This window comes from Myotis daubentonii, chromosome 5 (genome assembly GCF_963259705.1).
Source record: "Myotis daubentonii chromosome 5, mMyoDau2.1, whole genome shotgun sequence".
NCBI lineage: Eukaryota > Metazoa > Chordata > Mammalia > Chiroptera > Vespertilionidae > Myotis > Myotis daubentonii.
In genome coordinates this window covers 59,927,772-59,948,103 of record NC_081844.1, presented here as the reverse complement: position 1 = coordinate 59,948,103, position 20,332 = coordinate 59,927,772, and the positions used below count along the sequence as shown (strand labels likewise).

Here is a 20,332-nt window from a genome sequence, read left to right as displayed (position 1 = left end):
CTCTCGGAGCCTCGGCTCGGCCGCCTTAGCCCGGGGTCGCGCAGCGGGGCCGCGGTCAGGAGAAAGGAGCCGGCGGGGACTCTCGGGGCCGCGACCGAGCCCCGGAGCGGAGGATCGGGCCGGGCCGGGGACGCCCCCACCAGGAGCTCCGGCGGAGCGGGGGCGCCGGGTTCCGCGCCCCGGAGGAGGCTGGCTCCGGGAGCTCCGCCGGGCCCCCACCTCCGCCCGCCGCCGCGGCCCGCCACCCCCCGCCCCGCGCATCCCGGAGGCCGCGGGGCCCGGGGGACGCGCTCGCGCCGGGGCCGCCCCCTCCCCTCCCCCAGCCCGGGCGGAGGCGCGCGAGCAGCGGTGACGTCAAGGGGCGCGCGGTGGCAGCACCTCCCCGCGCGCTAGTTAAAAAGAAGAAGAAAAGAGGGAACGAAACATGAGAGGCTGCGTGAGAAGCTGCAGCCGCCGGCAGAGGAGACCTCAGCATCATCTAGAGCCCAGCGCCGGCCCTGCCTCCGCCTGCCCCGCCGCCGCCGGTTCTGTCGCTGCTACTGTCTCACCTACACAACTCCCGTTACACGGACAAGTGAAGCTCTGTGGCCGGCTTCTCCTCCTCTTCTTCCAACTCCTTCTCCTCCTCCCACTGCCCCGCCGCGGCAGAGAGCCCCTAACCCCACTGACACTGGCACAGCTGTCCGCGGTGTCATCCGCACCACGTCCTCTCGCTCCTCGGGCTCCCCCAAGGCACTGGACCCATCGCCTCGCCTTTCGTTTTTTGCAAAGTTGCATCGCCCCCGCCACCTCCCTGGGCCTCGAGAGTGTCCCGCCGCCCCGCAGCCTCCTCCCGGAGCTGCGCCCTAGTGCCCCTGCTGGGCAGTGGCGTTCCCCCCCATTCGCCCGCGCCCAGCCCCAGCCGCTCCGGGCAGACGATGCTGAAGATGCTCTCATTTAAGCTGCTGCTGCTGGCCGTGGCTCTGGGCTTCTTCGAAGGAGATGCTAAGTTTGGGGAAAGAAGCGAAGCGAGCGGAGTGCGGAGGAGAAGGTGCCTGAACGGGAACCCCCCGAAACGCCTGAAAAGGAGAGACAGGCGCATGATGTCCCAGCAGGAGCTGCTGAGCGGGGGAGAGATGCTGTGCGGTGGCTTCTACCCTCGGCTCTCCTGCTGCCTGAGGAGTGACAGCCCGGGGCTGGGGCGCCTGGATCACAAGGTAGGCACGCACCCGCCTCGCCGCTGGGAGGTTGGCATGCTGGCTGGGTGGGCTTCCCCGCGGCTCCGGCAGTGCCGGGGGCCGTAAGAAGGGCGGCGTTCGTCTGGGGAGTTCTTTCTGGTAACTTTTCGAAAGCGCCGGCGTGATCGCGTGGTGTGTGTTCCTCCCGGCTGCGCAGATACCTCGCCCGCCCCCCGGAGTCCGCGGTCGGGATGCTGTGCAAAACCGCCTGTCTCGGAAGAGAGGCGCTTCCGTGGTACCCTCCTTCGGGGGCTGGGTACATATTTTAAAAGAATCACGATTAACAGTGTGTTTTGGATCGAATAGGCATTGGCTGCGGCGAAACTGTAAATTAAGGTGGCTGTGGTTTCCGGTTTATTTTTCTGGAGTGAGGAGATGTGTGCAGCTCTCTCCACGTGCTCGGGGAGGGAGAGGGCTGCATCGTCAAGGATGAGGAAGCATGGTTGGTTTAGGATCCCCAGCCCCGTCAGAGGGGGTTGTCTAACGTTACAGTCGTTAAATAGCGAAAAGGGAAGTCCTGGTGCTCCCGCGGAGAACCCGAAAAACTGGCGAAAGATTTTGCTGGGGAGGAGTTGTCACATAAAACGGAGACGAGTCCCCATCCCTGGCTGTAATGTTTTGTCATATCAGTTCAGGCTTTTCCCTGGTATTTAGTTGCCCAGGACGATCTCCTCCAGAAACTTGTGTCAGAAGTAAGGCATTTCTATTTTCCTCGTGTAAATAAGTTTAAAGAAATAGGAAAATAGTGTTGGTTGACTGGCAACGCAGGCTTATGTTTGAGTTTGCAACATCTCTCGTGCCATGGGATGCAGTAATGTGTGCGGTCTACTGTACTCCGGGGAAAGCCTGGGGGACCACGTCATTAACAATCACTGCACGTGAAATAAACAATCAGGTGTCTTTGCTCTCCCTCCCTTTCCCCATTTTAGGTTTAATTAAGAATTCCTCTGTTACAACACTGCAGTTGTCAAGGTCTGAGAGTCTCTTGGAAAACTTCTGCTTCAGTCTTGCTGGCCCAGGCATAAAAAAAAAAAAAAAAAATACCCAGGCTGAATCTAATTTTTATGCTCAGTTCACGGTAGATTTCACTCTATTCTCATGTAAACAGCTCCTACGAATCAACATATGTGTCTGGGTGGTATCTCTCACTTTGTTTTGTAACAAAAAGCCATATTGCATCATTTAATTTGCTCAAGTCATGCAAATAGGAAAAAATCAATAGGACAAAAAGGGGTCGACTTATCCTCCTCCCCACTAAACTGCTGCCCACACACAGAGTCCTGTTGCTTATGGCAAAAGAATAACAACAACACCATTGTGTTTGTTAGTTGGTTCACTAATGGGTGAAACTAGAGAACATCATTCTCTTTCAGTCCCCAGCTCTGTCCAAATGTTCATGCCTTTTGAGGGAGCATTTGTCCAACTCCCTCTGTTCCCAGATGAGTGAGAACTGTCTTGCTGCAGGTTTTCAGCTGCATCTCGCTCTTTATTCTTACCATATGCAGCAGTGGTCTGAGATTCAGGGAACAGATATTCCAGCATTTTACTCAAAAACAATGTCCTTAAGCTCCTGTGTTGTAACTGAATTAAGTGACAGAAGAGCTACATTCACATCATCTGCAGGGTTTTGCCAGGATCTCAAAAGAAGCAGGAAATTTAAAGGAAGGTTTAGAAATATTTGCCATCAAGTCTCCCTGTGTACAGTGTATACTGTGAGTACACCCATGATCTGCAGACCCCTGCCATACTAAACATGAACATGAGGAATGAAAAGTTTGTTCTTAACTAAATGTAGTGGAGATTGGAGTTGGGGGAGAGGGGCGCTGATGGGAATTATAATCCCTAAGAGAAGTTATATAAAGCTTTTTTTTTTTTTTAAGAAATCATTCTTTAGGAAGCAAATCTGCCACGTTAGCTATCCACATTCCTTCCCATTTTACGTGCTCCCAATCTCCAACAAACCCCTACGCGTTTGGGAAATGTGTGTGAATTAAATGTGGTACACTAGGCTTTGCTGGTTTCATTACAAATGGTTTATAAACCAACAATACTCAAATTGTGCAACTCAGAGATTTGATATTGTTATGCCTATGCACTCTTGACCTATGTTAGCTCTCAAGTTTTAATAATTTTTAAAATATGTTATTTTATAATAAACATCACTGTTTCCCTTCTTTCCCTAACCTTTCCTGGTTTATAATATATGTTAGGGTCTTATTTCATAATATATGGACAGGAGAGATGATGGCTTTTTGAAAGGACCCTTTTTTATTTGTGAAAAAAAAAAATGTTTTCCCCAGAAAGATTTCTGCAACTTTTCAAGAAACTATAGGAGTAGCCTTTCCCTGTGGGAAGAAACTTCATAGACAGATAGTAGCAAACTATGGAGGAGTATTGAGCATGCTCAGCTGTGCCAGTAAGTCCAGTTTCCAGTCTCACACATATTCTTTCATGTAATGAACTAGCATTAAGTTCAATTCTGTAGCCATGGCATTATGTTTTTTATTTAAATATAGTTTAATGTTTTGTACATTTTAATCATTTTGAGCATTGTAATGAGATGGCTAACTACTGTTATAAATAACTACTGCCAAAATTTAGGAAGTTATATTGTCTTAATATTTTTGCAGCTCTTAAATACAACATGCTAAAAGGATCTAATTCCCATTTGCCAAATCCAAACAGCTACCAACTGAAATACCCCCATTTCTAAAACTTAACTTGTAGCCACAGAAGCATAGAAGATCTCTCTACCTTGGGTGGTTTCACAGCCAAAGCTGTCAAGGAATGGGTGAAAAGTAATTGTTTTCAAGTGTGCCCTTTTACAATCATTTGTTTGCTCTGGCTCTTTCAGGGACAAAGCCTATTGTTGAACACATCCAACTAAACAAATAACTCATCCTGGGATCCCTTTAACAGCTGCCTTAGTACAATGATCTATTTACATATTAGCCTAAAATTGAAACTGAACTCTTTAATGACATAATCCAGCACTATAGTCCAGAGACCCATGTGTTCTACCCAACAGCTGAAGAACATTGTAGGCATATGATTTTTAGAAATAACTTTTTATGTACCAAGTGATCTTAAGGTGACATCTTAATATACTGTCATGTATTTTCTCCTTTTGTCCACTCATCAAACCCATGTGGGGGCCTTTCTATGCTCTTTGTTTAGTTACTTGATAAATAAGGAGAAATACAGAAGGTCTCTGTCACCCATTTTACTACTTGTTGATAAGCTATAGTTGTAGGCCACACTTCACTGTGTATTCCAGGATTTATCTTACCTTTCTTCTATGGGTTTTACTTTCATGTGGCTCAAGATTAAAGGATGACCTGCCAGATGTTATAAATTAGTCAGCAACAGCCACAATCATTACTAGGCATGCTGTAATAATGTTTCCAAGTTTTACATGATTTCCAAAGTATATTTAGTTTAAACCACTATAATTTGATGGTTTCGTATATGGCTTTTAGAAATCGAAACAGGAAATTAGCTTAAATTTCTTCTTAAGATTGATGACATTGTCAGACATAAAGTTAAGGACCTGTATAGACACAGACACATAGGCTGACAAGAAAAAATTCCCTACACACACACACACAGACACACACACACACACACACACACACACAGCAGTACACATCTGTCTAAAACAGTGTTGCAGCTTGGGCTGAGTCAGTTTAATTGACTTCAGTTAGACTATTGGTTCATTGAAACCAAAGCCAGAATGATGGCTCTATCTATCTTCAAATGGGTATTTACACTGCAGACCTCACACAGAGCAAAATGTTACCATCCTGCTGGGCCGGAACAGCATGAAACTTTACAAAGAATAATATTATACTTGATTTCAGATAATTTATTGAATCCTATTTCTGAAACTTTTGATGAGAGATCTTGTGGCCAGGACACATTCCAAAAATTGTAAAAGACAAAATTCTTTAGGCACAAACTTCAAGCTCTTCCTGGACAGCAGCTGGGAGAGTATATGGGGATCATTTTGTTTCAGCTATAAAAAAATGGAAGCGTGCATATTCTCCATAAAACCAAAGGTAATTACTTTGCAGTTTTTCCGCCAGCAAAGGAGGTGGTTTCAACATCCTGCAGTTGTTTTGTTCTTAGAGGACTGCTGTATGATAAACAAACAGAACAAAGTTGAACAGTATTAATATTGAATGGATCTGGTGAGGTCTGCCAGAGTATGGACAATAAAAGACATTTAAAACATTCTTGGAATGCAAATTCTAAGTGTCTGGTGTATGTTTCCTTTTAGAAAACTTTAACCATTTAAGCAATTGTCATTTAAATAAGTTGATAAAAATTAAAATGTACATATAATTCTGATTAGAAGTGACTTCTGAATATAGTAGATAGTTACAACATATTGTAAATTTTTTTCTGAAACTGGGTAACTTCTATGGAATTTAAGTTGCTTTGCTCTTGAAGATCCAAATTTTGTGCGATGTACTCAAATTAGAACCTCAGTTTGTGAATGAACTATTTGCTTTAAACAATGATCTATATATTAAAATATTAACTCCAGTTCATAGTTCTAAAGAAGTGATTAGGTACAGATATAGTTACATAAACTGGGAAAATGTTGAAGATTCAATCCCATTAAGGTTTTTTCAATATGAAAAATCAGTTATTGGTTTAGACAGCACATCTCAAATATTGTGCTGATACTGTTCCTCTATATTAATTAGAGGAACTCCCGAAATCAGTTTTTCAAAGTTAGTACTAAGGCACTGAGACCTAACCTCAGTGGATCAATGACACCCAAATTGGTCTTATTGACACAAAAGACATACTACTGTATAAATAAAGATAAAAGCATGCCTTTTCCCATCAAGACTTACTAAATACTATACAAAAGCACTTTTATTAGACTCTTGAGTTTATTCATGCATATAACATACCTGAGGAGCTGGTTAGAAAGTTTTTCCTGGCTAAGATATAATGAATAATAAAAATGGGTCTTAAACCCATTTGATTCAGCTCCAGATATTATTTTTATAGAACATTAAAGGGAGAAATTTTTCCCCACTTTAGAAAACTTTCCCTATGCAATTTTAAATTGAAAATTAATTAAAATTAAAAAAATGTAATTCAAGTTAACATCTTTGAGAATATCAAATTAGGAATTTCAGGAGTGAATTTCAAGACACAAATAAACCATATATATATATATTTTAATTCTACTTTACATATACAGATGTCGCCCAAAAATATATATACACACTCATTTCTGTAGATTCTCTTAAATTTTGAAAATGAACTGTATGTTAATAAACACTGACTTTATAATCATTCAAGGTGTATACGTTTTTTGGGAGACACCCTGTTAGTGGATAAGGGTATTTGGAATTTTAAAGTTAAGTATCAGTCACTATACACTTTGAAGCAGAGTAAAGTGATAAAGAGATAAAGGGTCTCACTATAATTGTCATTTAATTTTTTTACACCTGAAAGGCAGATAAACCACTTTGATTTGCAAGAGTAAGAAGCCTTTTGTCCATCCCCTACCCTTGTCTCTCTCATTCCACACAAGAGAGGACCTTATATATATATATCCTTATAAAGGCACTCTCTACCGTCACATGGCAGTTCTTTTCAGACAGCTGTATTGGCTAAGTCATACTTTTCTAGTTACCTGATTACAAAATAAAAAGCAACTAACCCTAACTTCGAACCACTAAAAAGGAGTTTATTTCTGATTTACGGCTTTCAGATATTTTCTGTGAACAACAACACCGAATGTGGGAAGTTACTGGAGGAAATCAAATGTGCGCTTTGCTCTCCATATTCTCAGAACCTGTTCCACTCACCTGAGAGGGAAGCCTTGGACAGAGACCTAGTCCTCCCCCTGCTCTGCAAAGACTATTGCAAAGAATTCTTTCACACGTGCCGAGGCCACATTCCAGGTAAAAACGCGTACATTACATCAGCTGCAGAGTGTCCTTCCAAGACTCCTGTCCTTCAGTGCTTGCATCCAGGAGTGTAAAATGTATCTCATTGTTCAACAAACCTATTCTTTCCTCATAACTAACCTTTTCAAATTTGAAAACTTTTATTGCTGCTAAATGGGATTACTGTCATTTCGGTCCACAAGTAGTACGTTGGTTTTGTTGAAATGTTCTGCTTTGTGTTGTTGCTGTGAAATCGGTAATACAGTCGGTGATCTTTACACGTGTTAGATCATCAGTACAAATTTCTTACTGGTTTCTCCTTTACCCATCTACATCAATATCAAGGCAGCCTCCCCCTCTACACAGTGGACACATAAATGCAGATTGTCCACTGACTTTTAAAGTATTCCCTTAAATAAGATACAATTCAAAATCCAAAAAAACAGTAAAGCCTTACAAAGCACTTTGACATATGATAACTAATTTGCACTTCAAAAACCCTGGGAGATAGGTAGGAATTGTCCACTTGATTGATAGGGCACCTGAGGCTCCGGAGGCGTGAAATGCCTCCCCCTAAGTTGTGCAGTGAGAAAGTCAGAGGGTGCACAGAGAAGTTCTCATGCTGACAGTCATCCAAGTCTACCTGGTCACTATCATGTTTTGGACCCTAATAAACATATACATTCTTGGGCATTGGTTAATTTTACTATCAAATGTTTGTAAACTTTGGTTGTTGGTTTAGTTGGAAGAATCAGCATAGAGGTGGAAAAGAATTTAAGGAGGCAGCTTCAGTTTAGTTAGGCAAAGTCACTCACAAACAAATCAGGAGCTAAGAGTGTAGAAAACCCCATGGCACTGGAGGAAAAGGCAAGCTTTAAGAACTCTGGGATGCACTTAGATAACTTTTTTTTTTTCATTGCTATGCACATTTCACTTTTTTCTCTGACCCAAAAGTATAGATTTCCCTTTTTTTGGCATTTTTTTTATAGAGCCCTCTTAATAACCTAAGAAAACATTTTGACTAGGGTTGCTTGCTTCCTTTGGTGTAGCATAACATGGATCTAAACCCATTCAATGTGAAAATATTATTATTGTCTTTACAAACTACAGTCATGTTTCGAAGGCTTTTTTCAAGCCAGCTGTTTCTCCCTCTTTATCACATTCCCCAAAGCAAAGTAGAATAGGTCACGGTTGCCTCAATGGCCTGTCGAGAAGCGATAACAGATTAGGTCCCATAAAGGCCTGCTGCAAATTTCAAGTCTTGAAGGTTCGCCTTGACCATCGTAAGCTGAGCGTGATATGAACACTTAGCATTTTCATCTACCTCCATCTACTTGAGTTCAAGACAACCAGGCTGTATTTGGGAACTCATCTATGGGGGTCTTCCTGCATCTGAAGTTATTTTAGCTTCCAAAACAAACAACAGAAAGCGATACCCACTGTCAGAGGGAGCACAGCAAACAGCTCAGGAGCCAGAGCGGCAAGCACCTCACTCCCCAGATCAACATATGTGGTGACGAATGACAAATTTATTTTTCTACCGAGTTTGTATATATGTAAAACTGCTGAAGTGCATCAAGATGTCAAGTGCTTTTGGTGGCCACCCAGGCTGCCTTGAAAGATAACCAGATGAAAGCTCCACTCCAGTGGTGGACGGAGCAGCCAGGGCGCTTCCCAGGGACAGGCTAGCAGGCTGCAGCCACTCGCAGAGGGGGCCTTCCTCTGGACCCATCAAATGCAAATAATCGCTCTAAATACGGGTCCCCAAAGTAAGCTGTAATCACACTATTTGTGTTCCTTATGTTGACCAGTTTGTTAGCCAGACTGATCCTTGGCACACAGGTTACCATTTCCTAAAGTATGATGAATAGGATGGTGATCCTGCCTTCCGCCCTTCCCCCAAACCCAGAAGACTCTAGAATTCTAGAGCCCTGATTTTTCAGAAGTTGCTTAAAAAGCAAGTTTGTAATATTTTTGCCTTAAGCCTATTTAGTGACATGGTTTACTTTTCTCTGAAGTTCAAAATGGTAAAAAAAAAACCAACAAAAAAACAGCTACTTTGTGATTTTTTTTAATAAGAAACTAGTTAACATGTTTGGACTATGCTTTTTAATACCTCATCTTTCTGCAAATCAAAAACATGAAGAGGAAGGTACCCTAAGGTGTGTATTTTGCTAAAGCAAATGCTGAAAGGGGGTGAAAATAATTCCAGAGACACCTTCATTTCTTCCTCCCTTGCCCAATATATAAAATAATAAATATGTAAATGACCCGTCCCTTTGCTTCACCTTCATGGTTTTAAGACCACACGGGTCACTTTGCAATACACTGACACCTGAAAGATAGCTACTTTCTAGAAACTGTAATGCAGAAATATTCATGACCTGCTTATTCCCTGCCCTCTGCATCCCATGAGAAAAGAATTTAAGTTAAAAGTCACAAAAGTGAGGATACACTAGAGTTTTCTTAATCATATTAGCTAGTTGTGAATTTACTTTGGGAGGTAATTTCTTAAAACTTCTAAAAAGTACCAAAATTACAAAAAACAAAACAAAACAAAAACCCATCACACGAGCTCCTTTCTGAACACCACAGGTCTTCTGTTCTGCCTGAATTATGACGGACAGAGTGGGTGCTTTGCTGTTCACTAAGTGATGGCACCCCACACTCATCAGCCTTGTTTCTTCCATTCATCCGTTCATCGCTATCAAGATGATGTTTATCACTCTAAGACGTCATCTGTAGGTTACTGCAGTGTGAAATGTCTGTACACAATTAGTTCAATTGGTTTAATCCTGTTGCTAATGAGGCCAAGGTCAAGGATTTGATTCCACTGAGCTGCTTTAGTCCACAGCCACTCCTGACCACCCACCCAGTCAGATACCTCACCCATGTGTCTTCTTAGTCCCCGAGACACAAACCAGAGCGAACAGATGGACACATCAAATCTACTGCCTCTACTAGAAAAATGCTCTGGGGTGCAAGCCTTATTGACAGTTGGGCATTTTTTCTTTTTTCCATTTTTTCCTTATCATGATGAACACCACATGTAATGAGGATAAATAACTTTTCTCCAGCATACATGCTGAGTGAGAGAAAAGCTAGAGCTGAGACTTCTCTACTGAGAATATTTATTCACATGTCAATGTTTTATAGGGCACTTCATGGTGTAGTAGGACTGGGTTCATGATCCAGCAGAGAAGAGTGCCAGGCCCAAGATAGTTGATAAGTTATCAGGAGTTTAAACAAAAAAGATGGCTCCTGGAATCATCAGTGACTGTCCATTATTAGCGGACTTGATCATCTTATGATGATCCAAGGCGAGCTAAGCACTCTGAGTAAGATGTGCTTCCGTTTTCCAAAGAAGGGTACCATTTGGTGAATTACTTCTTCCCTGGCAATAAATGTTAGCTCAATGTCCTGAACGAGTTCCCTTTCAGCTCCTCTCAGAAAAAGATACCTTATTCATCACTTTCCATTTACCTTAAATAATCCAAAGCAGATCATTTAAGGTAAAGTATTACAAAGAGTATTAGGTATTTCAATTAAACTATCATAACTGTAAGAAACATGTCAATTTTTTATGTAAAAGTCTTCTGAGTAGGCTTCCTCCTTCACACTTAGATGACTCAGTGAGTCTAGAATTTGTAAAAAAAAACTCAGAGTAATTCATTGTGAACCTTCTGTTTTTGTTTTGTTTTTAATTTGCTAAAAGAGTGTGGTACCCCCAGGAACCATGGAGTTTATGAATCGGCACCATTAATCTTCTGATGTCACATTTGAAAATGATTTTTCATTTCCTCATTTGTCCCCAGCTAATAATTCCTTATAAAATGGAATCAGCCACCAGCATTGTTCCTTCATTTCCCCTTAAGATGTTATTGGTTTGCAGACTGTAAGGCTGGAATGCAGACTTAAAAAAACAACAACAGCAAACAACCAAAATCAAAATTTCTTCTGAATTGTGCTTTGAAGTTTTCCTATGACCCCGGAGGCAAACATCACATTAACACAAAATTTCTCCTTCATACATTCAGTTATAAATATATCCATAGTCTGACAGTATTCCTAAATGCATGGAGTTCTTCCTGCTTGATGGTCAATTTATATATAATAAACATATATTTTATATGTAATGTAAATATATAGCTATATTACACATAATATATATAATATAAACATATACTAGTATAGTATATGTAATATAAATATATAGATATATTACATATACTATAGATACATATATATATTTTTGGATATACACACACACACATATATATATATATATACATACTAGTATATATCTCTAAAAAAAAAAATATCTAGCCCAAAACTGTTCAAAAAGTTTGATTTAGCAGCTCAGTGTTCCTTCTTTTTCCTCAGGCAGACTTGTTGAACAACCCTAGGCAGCTTTCCTCTGTCTGCTTAGCCATTAAAGACTGGAGGAGAAAAGTGACCTTTTGCAAACAGTGAATTGCTGCAGATGAATAAATGTTGCAGCGGTCATCCCTCTCTTCAATTTCTAATTCCTGATTTTTTATTAAACAAAGATAACTTCTTCCAGCTGCCTTGCCCTCCCCCGAAAGGAGCACCCTTCCCAACTGCCCTGCCCCCTTTTCTGTCCACACCTCCCACCCAACCCCCACCCCCACCCCCACACACATACACACATACATTCTCAAGGACATCTGCTCTTTCTTGCCTGGTTCCCAAAGATAAGATGTTTCTCAGTAACCTAATCAGATACTGGCCTTGAAGAATCTGCCTCAGAAGTTTAGGGGTGATACATTTTACCCAAAAGTTAGGTCAAAAATCTATATCAAGTTTTAACCATTTGGGACTCTCAGTTCCCAAGAATAGTTTTAGGTTTGAAGGGACTTTGGTCAAGCTCACAGAAAAGAAATACATCTTTTTTAAAAAAAAAAAATATATATATATATATTTTATTGATTTTTTACAGAGAGGAAGGGAGAGAGATAGAGAGTTAGAAACATCGATGAGAGAGAAACATCGATCAGCTGCCTCCTGCACATCTCCTACTGGGGATGTGCCCGCAACCCAGGTACATGCCCTTGACTGGAATCGAACCTGGGACCTTTCAGTCCGCAGGCCGATGCTCTATCCACTGAGCCAAACCGGTTTCGGCAAAAGAAATCCATTAATAAGCCTCACTTGGTTGTCCCCAAATTCTTGTTCTTAGAAATCCATGCAAACCTAGAATGTATTATACAACTTCTGAATGTCAACTAAATTACCACATGCCTTTATCACAGTATTGATGAGGCATGATAATCTGATTTGTTAGGTAAAAATCAAAATATTAAACATCATAAAGGTATGAGACCAAAAGCAGGAATTTAGAACTTCATATATTTCATATAAAAAGTCAATTCTAGTAGCAACAAATTATTTTGATAGCAGAAATCATCAGAATATGGAACTGAATCATTAATTAATATGCCCTCCTCCCAAAAAACCAACACCTTATTAACTCAGATGTTAAAAGTAATGTCAAAATTATATTTGATCATAAAGTCCTCATCTTATTCAAATACTAGAGGCCCAGTACACGAAATTCGTGCATGGGGGAGGTCCCTCAGCCAGCCTGCACCCTCTCACAATCCGGGACCCCTTGTCCGGGACCCCTTGGGGGATGTCTGACTGCTGGTGTAGGCCCTATCCCACCTAAACCGGCAATTGGACATCCCTTTTGTAATCCAGGACCACTGGCTCCTAACCACTCGCCGGCCTGCCTGCCTGCCTCATCGCCCCTAACCCCTCACCTGCCTGCCTGATAGCCCCTAACCACTCACCTGCCTGCCTGATCACCCCTAACCCCTCACCTGCCTGCCTGATTGCCCCTAACCACTCACCTGCCTGCCTGATAGCCCCTAACCACTCACCTGCCTGCCTGATCACCCCTAACCACTCTGCCTGACTGCCTGATGCCCCTAACTGTTTGCCTGCCTGCCTGATTGCCCCTAACCACCTCTGTCTCAGTCCCCCACCACCATGGCTTCGTCCAGAAGGACATCTAGAATGACATCCGGAAGGTCGGTCGGCTGTCCGGTCTAATGAGCATATTACGCTTTTATTATTATAGATAGCTGTTTATTTCATAAAAATTGTTACTATGTAAGAAAAATTATTTGTCTTTTATATGCCTATATTGCATTTTTTGTTTTGCCTTGTTATAATTATTTTTCAGCAAAGGGTGGTATGTCAGCTATTGTGCCTGAGAAAATTGAAAGGATATTTTAAATATAATTTTTGTTTTGCAAAAATAATCATTTTCTCCTGTGAGTGAAGTGTAGGAAATAGCACCTCCATATTTGAAAATGGTGGCTCTGTTACAACATCAATTCATTGCTCAATCATTACACAATGAGTCAGTCATTCATTATAGTGTATAATGACGTTGTGATAGCTACTAGATTTATTTTTTAATCATATGTGAGTGACAACATAGTAAGAATTGTAAAATGGCCCAAACTGGCACCTGATAGTCTTTCTCTTTCTTGATTCTAATTTACTCTTCTTAGGAATTACTCTAGGGCAAAAAATGCTGAACAGTGATTGGATAAGTTCACCAGTGCAACATGTGGTCACTGGGGAAGCTTGAAAATAAATCAATGCAATAACAAGAAATGTATAATGTGTATTTCATATGAGCCTTTTAAACTATCCAATATGACATAATTTCACTTTTACTGAACGTCTCAAGTTTTGGTTAAAAAATGAAAATCCCAAGCAAAAAAAGTTTTTCTTTCTTCTTTGTCTATATACTTTCCTAGACTATTCGTATGGTTCCTAAAAAAATCTTTCCTCGTGTTTTTATCTTTCCAACAGGATGTTTTTACATGGTACTATTTCTGATGAGCCTTTTTACATTTTTTAAAGGTTTCCTTCAAACTACTGCTGAGGAGTTTTGCTTTTACTATGCAAAAAAAGATGGTGGGTTGTGCTTTCCAGATTTTCCAAGAAAACAAATCAGAGGACCAGCGTCTAACTACTTGGACCAGATGGAAGAATATGACAAAGTGGAGGAGATCAGCAGGTTCATAAAGATAATGCTCTTTAACCTTCTTTTAAAAAAAAAAACAACTAACAAATCTTGTGGCTTTGAAAGTGACTCATCTTTCTTTGCTTATGTCTAGCAGCTATAACCCTCCACATGCTTTTTTTTTCTTTATAGTAGTTTGCTTCTCTAACGTCATATTAGTACAAATGCTTTTAATACTTAGATTACTAATCTTGTTATGAGCTTGGCTTCTCTATGATTCATGTGAATTTTATGAGTATAGTTTTAACTTGAAATGTATGCTTGCTGTTAGGTTATGATGCACATTATTATTAGCCAATCAGAGTTTTATAAATAGATCTTAGAACTTTCTCTCGAGCACCCTTCTATAATGTTTAATTATTGTGAGTAAAGCTCGTTTTAATTATAGTCAGTGAAAGATGAGATAATGAGCTTATGAAGTTTTAAAATATCTGTAGTTTTTGAAGCTAGGTGGTGTGTGAGTGGTAGTTCTTTAAAAAATTTTTTTTTTAAATTTGTTCAATTAACAGTTTACACTCAATATTATTTTGTATTAGTTTCAGGTATACAGCATAGTGGTTAGACAATCACATATTTGACAAAGCGTTACCCTCAATATTTCCAATACACGTTTTGAAATTCTCTTTTACTTTCTGATAGGGGGCTGTTTGGTTTTATTTCTCCCCATTTGAAAAGAATTTCAAAGAATATGATTGTGCCCTTGGGTGAGCAGCCCTTCAGGATCATCCAAACCATTGCTTCCTAGAGGAAATGTATTTTGAAAGGACGCTAAGTGCATCCCTTCCACCCTTCACCTTAAGCACCGCTTACCGGCTTCTTTCATTTGTCTAGAAAGCACAAGCACAACTGCTTCTGCGTTCAGGAGGTTGTGAGTGGGCTGCGTCAGCCGGTCAGCGCCCTCCACAGTGGGGACGGCTCCCACCGGCTCTTCATCCTGGAAAAGGAAGGTTACGTGAAGATACTCACCCCCGAAGGAGACATTTTCAAGGAGCCTTATTTGGACATTCACAAACTTGTTCAAAGTGGAATAAAGGTTGGCTTTTTAACTTTTATTTATCTTTGCTCTGGCTATGTTAATTCTATTTTAGTGTTATCCTTGCTACAGGTATTTCTTTATAATAAAAGAATGTTTAAGTAGAAAATAAGGAAACACCATAAAGGAACAATAACTATGACAACTGAACCGGCACAATGACAATTTTCCTAACTTTATTTTTATTGCTGACACTATTACAGTTGTCCTCACCTGCCTGCCCCTCCTCCTCCCTTTAATGATGTTTGGTGACTATTAAGCGGTGCAAACAGATTGGTACTTGGACATGCTTTCCCTGTGTAACTTACACATTTAAAAATCATTCTTGGTTTTATAAAGTATTTGTTGAAATGTTACTTAATAGGCATAACACTTGCAATTGTAGATCTGTATATCAGCATTTGCTAATACAAACAAAGAGGTCTTTCGGTTATTTTGGCAACTGCAAGTCATTCTTTATCACATCTGTGTTTGAGCCTGTGTCATAAAAGATGCTACTTATACTGTGACTTCCTTGTATAATGTTTTTACAGGTAAGTGAAATATTTTTATCTATAACAAGCCATCTTTGTAATATATTAGCACAGCTTTTGCCTTCTTTCCCACTTCTCCAATTTGAGTTAAGTAATCTAATAGGTATGTAAATAAAATTACCAAATTTGTTTCAGAAGAGAGTAATGCAGTATAGTATTAGCAGTATTAAGCTATAAAGCAAATTGTGGCATTCTAAAATTGAGACAATAGAACAGGGGTCCTCAAACTACGGCCCGCGGGCCACATGCAGCCCGCTGAAAACATTTATCTGGCCCGCCGGGTGTTTTTGCCGCTGCTGCCTGTCCTGCTTAGCAGCCGACTCATCCCGGGCCCCGCAGTGCACATGTGTGGAATGTCTGAGGGACAGTGAACTGGCCCCCTGTTTAAAAAGTTTGAGGACCTCTGCAATAGAACAACTAATGACTATTTTAGAATGAAACAATTAACTGTATGTGATTGGGGAAGAGCTGAACATGACTTGAGAAGAACTAGTTATCTTTTTCAATTCTTAACTGGCGAAAACATTAAAGGAGGATTTATACTCTTCTCCTACAGAAATAAACTCCTCCTTGCTCTTGTCATAGGTAAGAACATCAAAACAAGAGCAAACAAGTTGGAAAAAATATATTCCTCAGATCTATATATTTGGTACCTACCATGTGAAACAATTAGAATGACTTAATTAGAATATAGGAAATGCCACATTATTGGGACCACCCACCTCAACCTCATGTGTGACAGCGTCACCAAGACATACTGCCCAAGAGAGGTGCCTTATGGTACTTCCAGTCCCTTAAGGAAAAGGACTTTGGCACCAAGACACAGATCATTTGGAAAATCTGTTTAGCCCAGTAGGTTCAATTGTCTCCCAATAAATTTTTTCTTTAAAATTCACTGCAAATAATCAAAAGTCTCTTAAAATGATGCATTAGAATTTTGCACATCAGAGTTCAATCAATACATTCTGAAATGTGTTCTGATCAGTCACTGCCAGTGTCCCTAATGAGGAAAGAATGAAGATGCAGCCTCAAGTGCATCACCCAACAGCAGTGTATTTTTCCTACTGTGCAAGTTGAGCAGGCTCTCCAGAAAAGAGAAAATTGGAGAAAGCATGTAAAAAAAAACCATTGCCTATCATCCCATTAATTAAAGAATACCACTAGTAACATCTCGATCGACTTCCTTCCAGTTTTTTATATTAACATTGAATGAATTTTTCCTGAGTACAAAGCTAATACAGGTCCATATTAATAAATGCAGAAATTCCCAAAAAGAAGATGCTTTCTGATAGTTTTTATACTAAAAAGCTTTAAAATAAAACTAAAATCAAACCATATAAACAAACATCCTTTTGGCCTTCTTTCTTCACCTAACAGTATCTCATGAATATGTTACCAGATTTGAAAATTTTTCTCAGTAAGTTCATTTCCTTTTTATGAGACATTTGGGATGACTCTAGTCTTTTCTTTTTTATCATGGTTACTTGTCATTCTTATGGATGACTTTCTTAGAATTCATAAAAGGAGCATTACTGAGTTGAAGGGCATCCACCATATACATGCACATTGTCAATTTGCTCTAAAATATAATGTTTTCAAATATTTGCAAGGTTAATGTATAGTTTTCTAATGTTATTTTAGTAAAAATGTTGGTGTTGGAAGGATACATATGAGCCCTAACTGGTTTGGCTCAGTGGATAGAACGTCAGCCTGTGGACCGAAGGGTCCCAGGTCCAGTCAAGGGTATATTCCTGGGTTGCTGGGTCAATCCAGTGGGGGGGGGGGGGGTGCAGGAGATAGCCAATCAGTGATTCTCTCTCATCATTGATGTTTCTATTTCTCTCTCCCTCTCCACTCCTCTCTGAAATCAATAAAAATATTTTAAAAACAGAAAGAAAAGATACATATGATAAAGTGTAAATAAAAGAAATGAGCTAAGAATACTTGAAATTTTTGTTGTAAGAAACAACAACAAACTGGTGTTCTTATTTCTACTTTAACTGTCTTCCTTTTATAGAGTTTCTTCAGAATCTCTCTTTTTAAATTTATGCCCATTCACTGGGATATTGAATGAGAGTTTATCTTCTCTGATATTGAGACATGATAAAACTGCACACATCAGGCTGCAGCAGTGCGATGGTTCTGCCCTATGCATGACTGGCAGGCCTCAGGAAGTTCTTCAGAATGGCCCTCCTCTCCTAGGAGAGCTCCAGGGCTTGAAATAAACTTCAAAATCCATTATCCTCTGTAGAATGAGTTCTTACAGAATATGCCATGTTTTAAAGGGCAATATTTTAAATTCTATTCATCTTTGACACTTGTGACATCAATAAGATACCAATCTATCACATGGATATTTGAGTGTATACTGGATAGTGAGTGATGAGATCACATCCTTATCACCTCAAGGAGGTTATACAACCACTGGCCTTTATCTTAGTCTCCTTGGAACTCCTGTCACAAGTCACGGGTTGGAAGCATGAGAAGAGGCAACTACAGCTATGTTGGAGCAGGTGCCCGTGCATTCATGAGGTGATCCTACCACTGATTTTCATGGTATGTCCTTCAGAGACTTCTGAAGAGAAGATAGTTTCACAGCTATTTCACAGTAATGCTTCAGGCTTTCTTGATATATAAATAGTTAGTGTGCTCATGGCAATATTCTGTTTGTTAATAATCATTTTTGCATAAGTAATGCAAATAGGAATTTTCATAAATTACTATGCATATCACTTCTTTACTATTCTTTCAATTTTAAAATCCCAAGAGAGAAAATAAAGCTGTTTTAACAGAGCACAGTATTGATGGCAATACTCAGATCACAGAATTAATAATGTATATACTGAGCCTGACCTTCATATGTTTGAAATGAAAACAAGACAAACCACAGTGGGATCCCCCATGATATTAATTAATGACCAGCATGAGTGCATTAAATCAGACTTAAAGCGGAATTCCTGATTATAAGGGTTTCTAAAGCTAGTGCTGGCTGTAAGGAAATCTGGAATTCCTTTCCTGCTAATTGTCCATTAAGAATTGATAGTGATTCCTGGCACATGAAAAAGGACTGATCTTTTTGTGGCAAGGAGCCGGACTTGGTTATCTCCTTATTCTAGCCCTGATGATAGCCAGCAAAGAGCCAGTCCTTCAGGGAACTCGGACAGCTCCTCCCTGAGCGGGTCCTATTTGAGGCTAAAAGTGATGTCTTACGTTAAACACCAGGCTGTGCTGCCTACATTGTGGGCGATTTCAGTACTTGGAAGTGTAACTGTCTAGCTGCCTGGAGCAAAAGTTCTGTGCCGAAATGCAGAGCACAAGTGAAAGAATTGGCTTCCTTTTGCTCTAGAAAATAAATGGTGGCTTTGGATTAATGGAATAAATTCTATGCCATATGAATTTAAACTGCCATTTCATTTAGAAAGAGATAACTTCATTCACAACAGCTCAACTCCTGGAACACTGCGGTTTGTGACATTGCCAAGTAAAGAGTGGATCAGAAATATGTTTTTAAAATATGCGGTGGTTAGACAGATCTTTGATGATAGTGCGTTGTACAAGCTAACCACCAGCAGGGACACGGTGAAGAATGGCTCAAGTGTCCAACTGGTGAGGAAACTTAAAGTTTTCATTGTGTGTGTGTGTGGGGGGGGGGAGAGGCATATGCATTATTTGTTATTGTGTTATCCCCAAAGGAAAAATTCCAAGACATTGGTGATTTGAAATCTTTAAGTTGAGCTTATGTCTGAATCCTGAGTCAGGACGTGGGGCAGGTACCAGAACCAGCTTTATCCCAAGTCCTTGGGAAAGATAGACCAGTGTTTTCTCAAGGATGACTACACAGTTAAATTGCCTGGGAACTTTAAAAAATTCCATTGCCCACTATCTGGGGTTAAATATACTAGGCATCGGTATGTTTTTAAAGATTTTCCAGGTGATTTTGATATGTACCCAATTTGAAAACCCTGGGTCTAAGACTGAGCCAAACCCTGGCTCAGACACACATTGAATGAGATGCGTTTTATCTGCCCAGCCTATGCCCAAACCCTAATACTGAAATGACCACTGTATCCAATAGTTGGACACCACTTGTCATTTGTCCTGTAACGCTTGTCATTTACTTGGCCTCCACATACTACTAGTTCACTTTGATTGAAGAGATGAGCTAACTTTGACAGCATGTAAGATTCTTGATATAAATTTTTGAAAACTGGTATTTAATTTAGAAATCTCAGCAATTCTAATTGGACAATGATTTTACTCATTAAATTTTTCCTGGTTTTGTTCCTTTTTGGAATCTGGTGTTTATCTAGTTGACAAAACTGTTATCATTCCTTAAATATGTAGTTTGCTAAAAATACCTGAAAACCCCTTGTAAAAAATGACAAGGACACCAGACATTTCTCTTGTGTGATTTCACCAAACTTCTCCTGACCACCAAGGATCTGAAAGTCCCCCTTGGCTTTGTGTGTGCACAGCAGCAAAGACCAGCCGTCACCTGTCACCTACAGGTGGCCCTTAGAAACCAGCAGGCCTTCTCTCTGCCCCTGAGCTCTCTTGAGTGGTCAGGGGTT

General features: G+C 40.3%; 1 protein-coding gene across 3 annotated transcripts in view; it reads left to right on the top strand.

The window, feature by feature from the left end:
- The first annotated feature begins 334 nt into the window (after window positions 1-334).
- HHIP (hedgehog interacting protein) overlaps window positions 335-20,332 on the top strand; it is an 89,042-nt gene continuing 69,044 nt past the window's right edge. For all 3 annotated transcript variants that reach the window (XM_059697933.1, XM_059697932.1, XM_059697930.1), the window contains exons 1-4: window positions 335-1,196; window positions 6,955-7,147; window positions 14,033-14,189; window positions 15,027-15,228. In XM_059697933.1, the coding sequence (XP_059553916.1) occupies window positions 918-1,196; window positions 6,955-7,147; window positions 14,033-14,189; window positions 15,027-15,228 (831 nt within the window). In that variant the 5' untranslated portion in view covers window positions 335-917. The remainder of the gene's footprint in view (window positions 1,197-6,954; window positions 7,148-14,032; window positions 14,190-15,026; window positions 15,229-20,332) is intronic.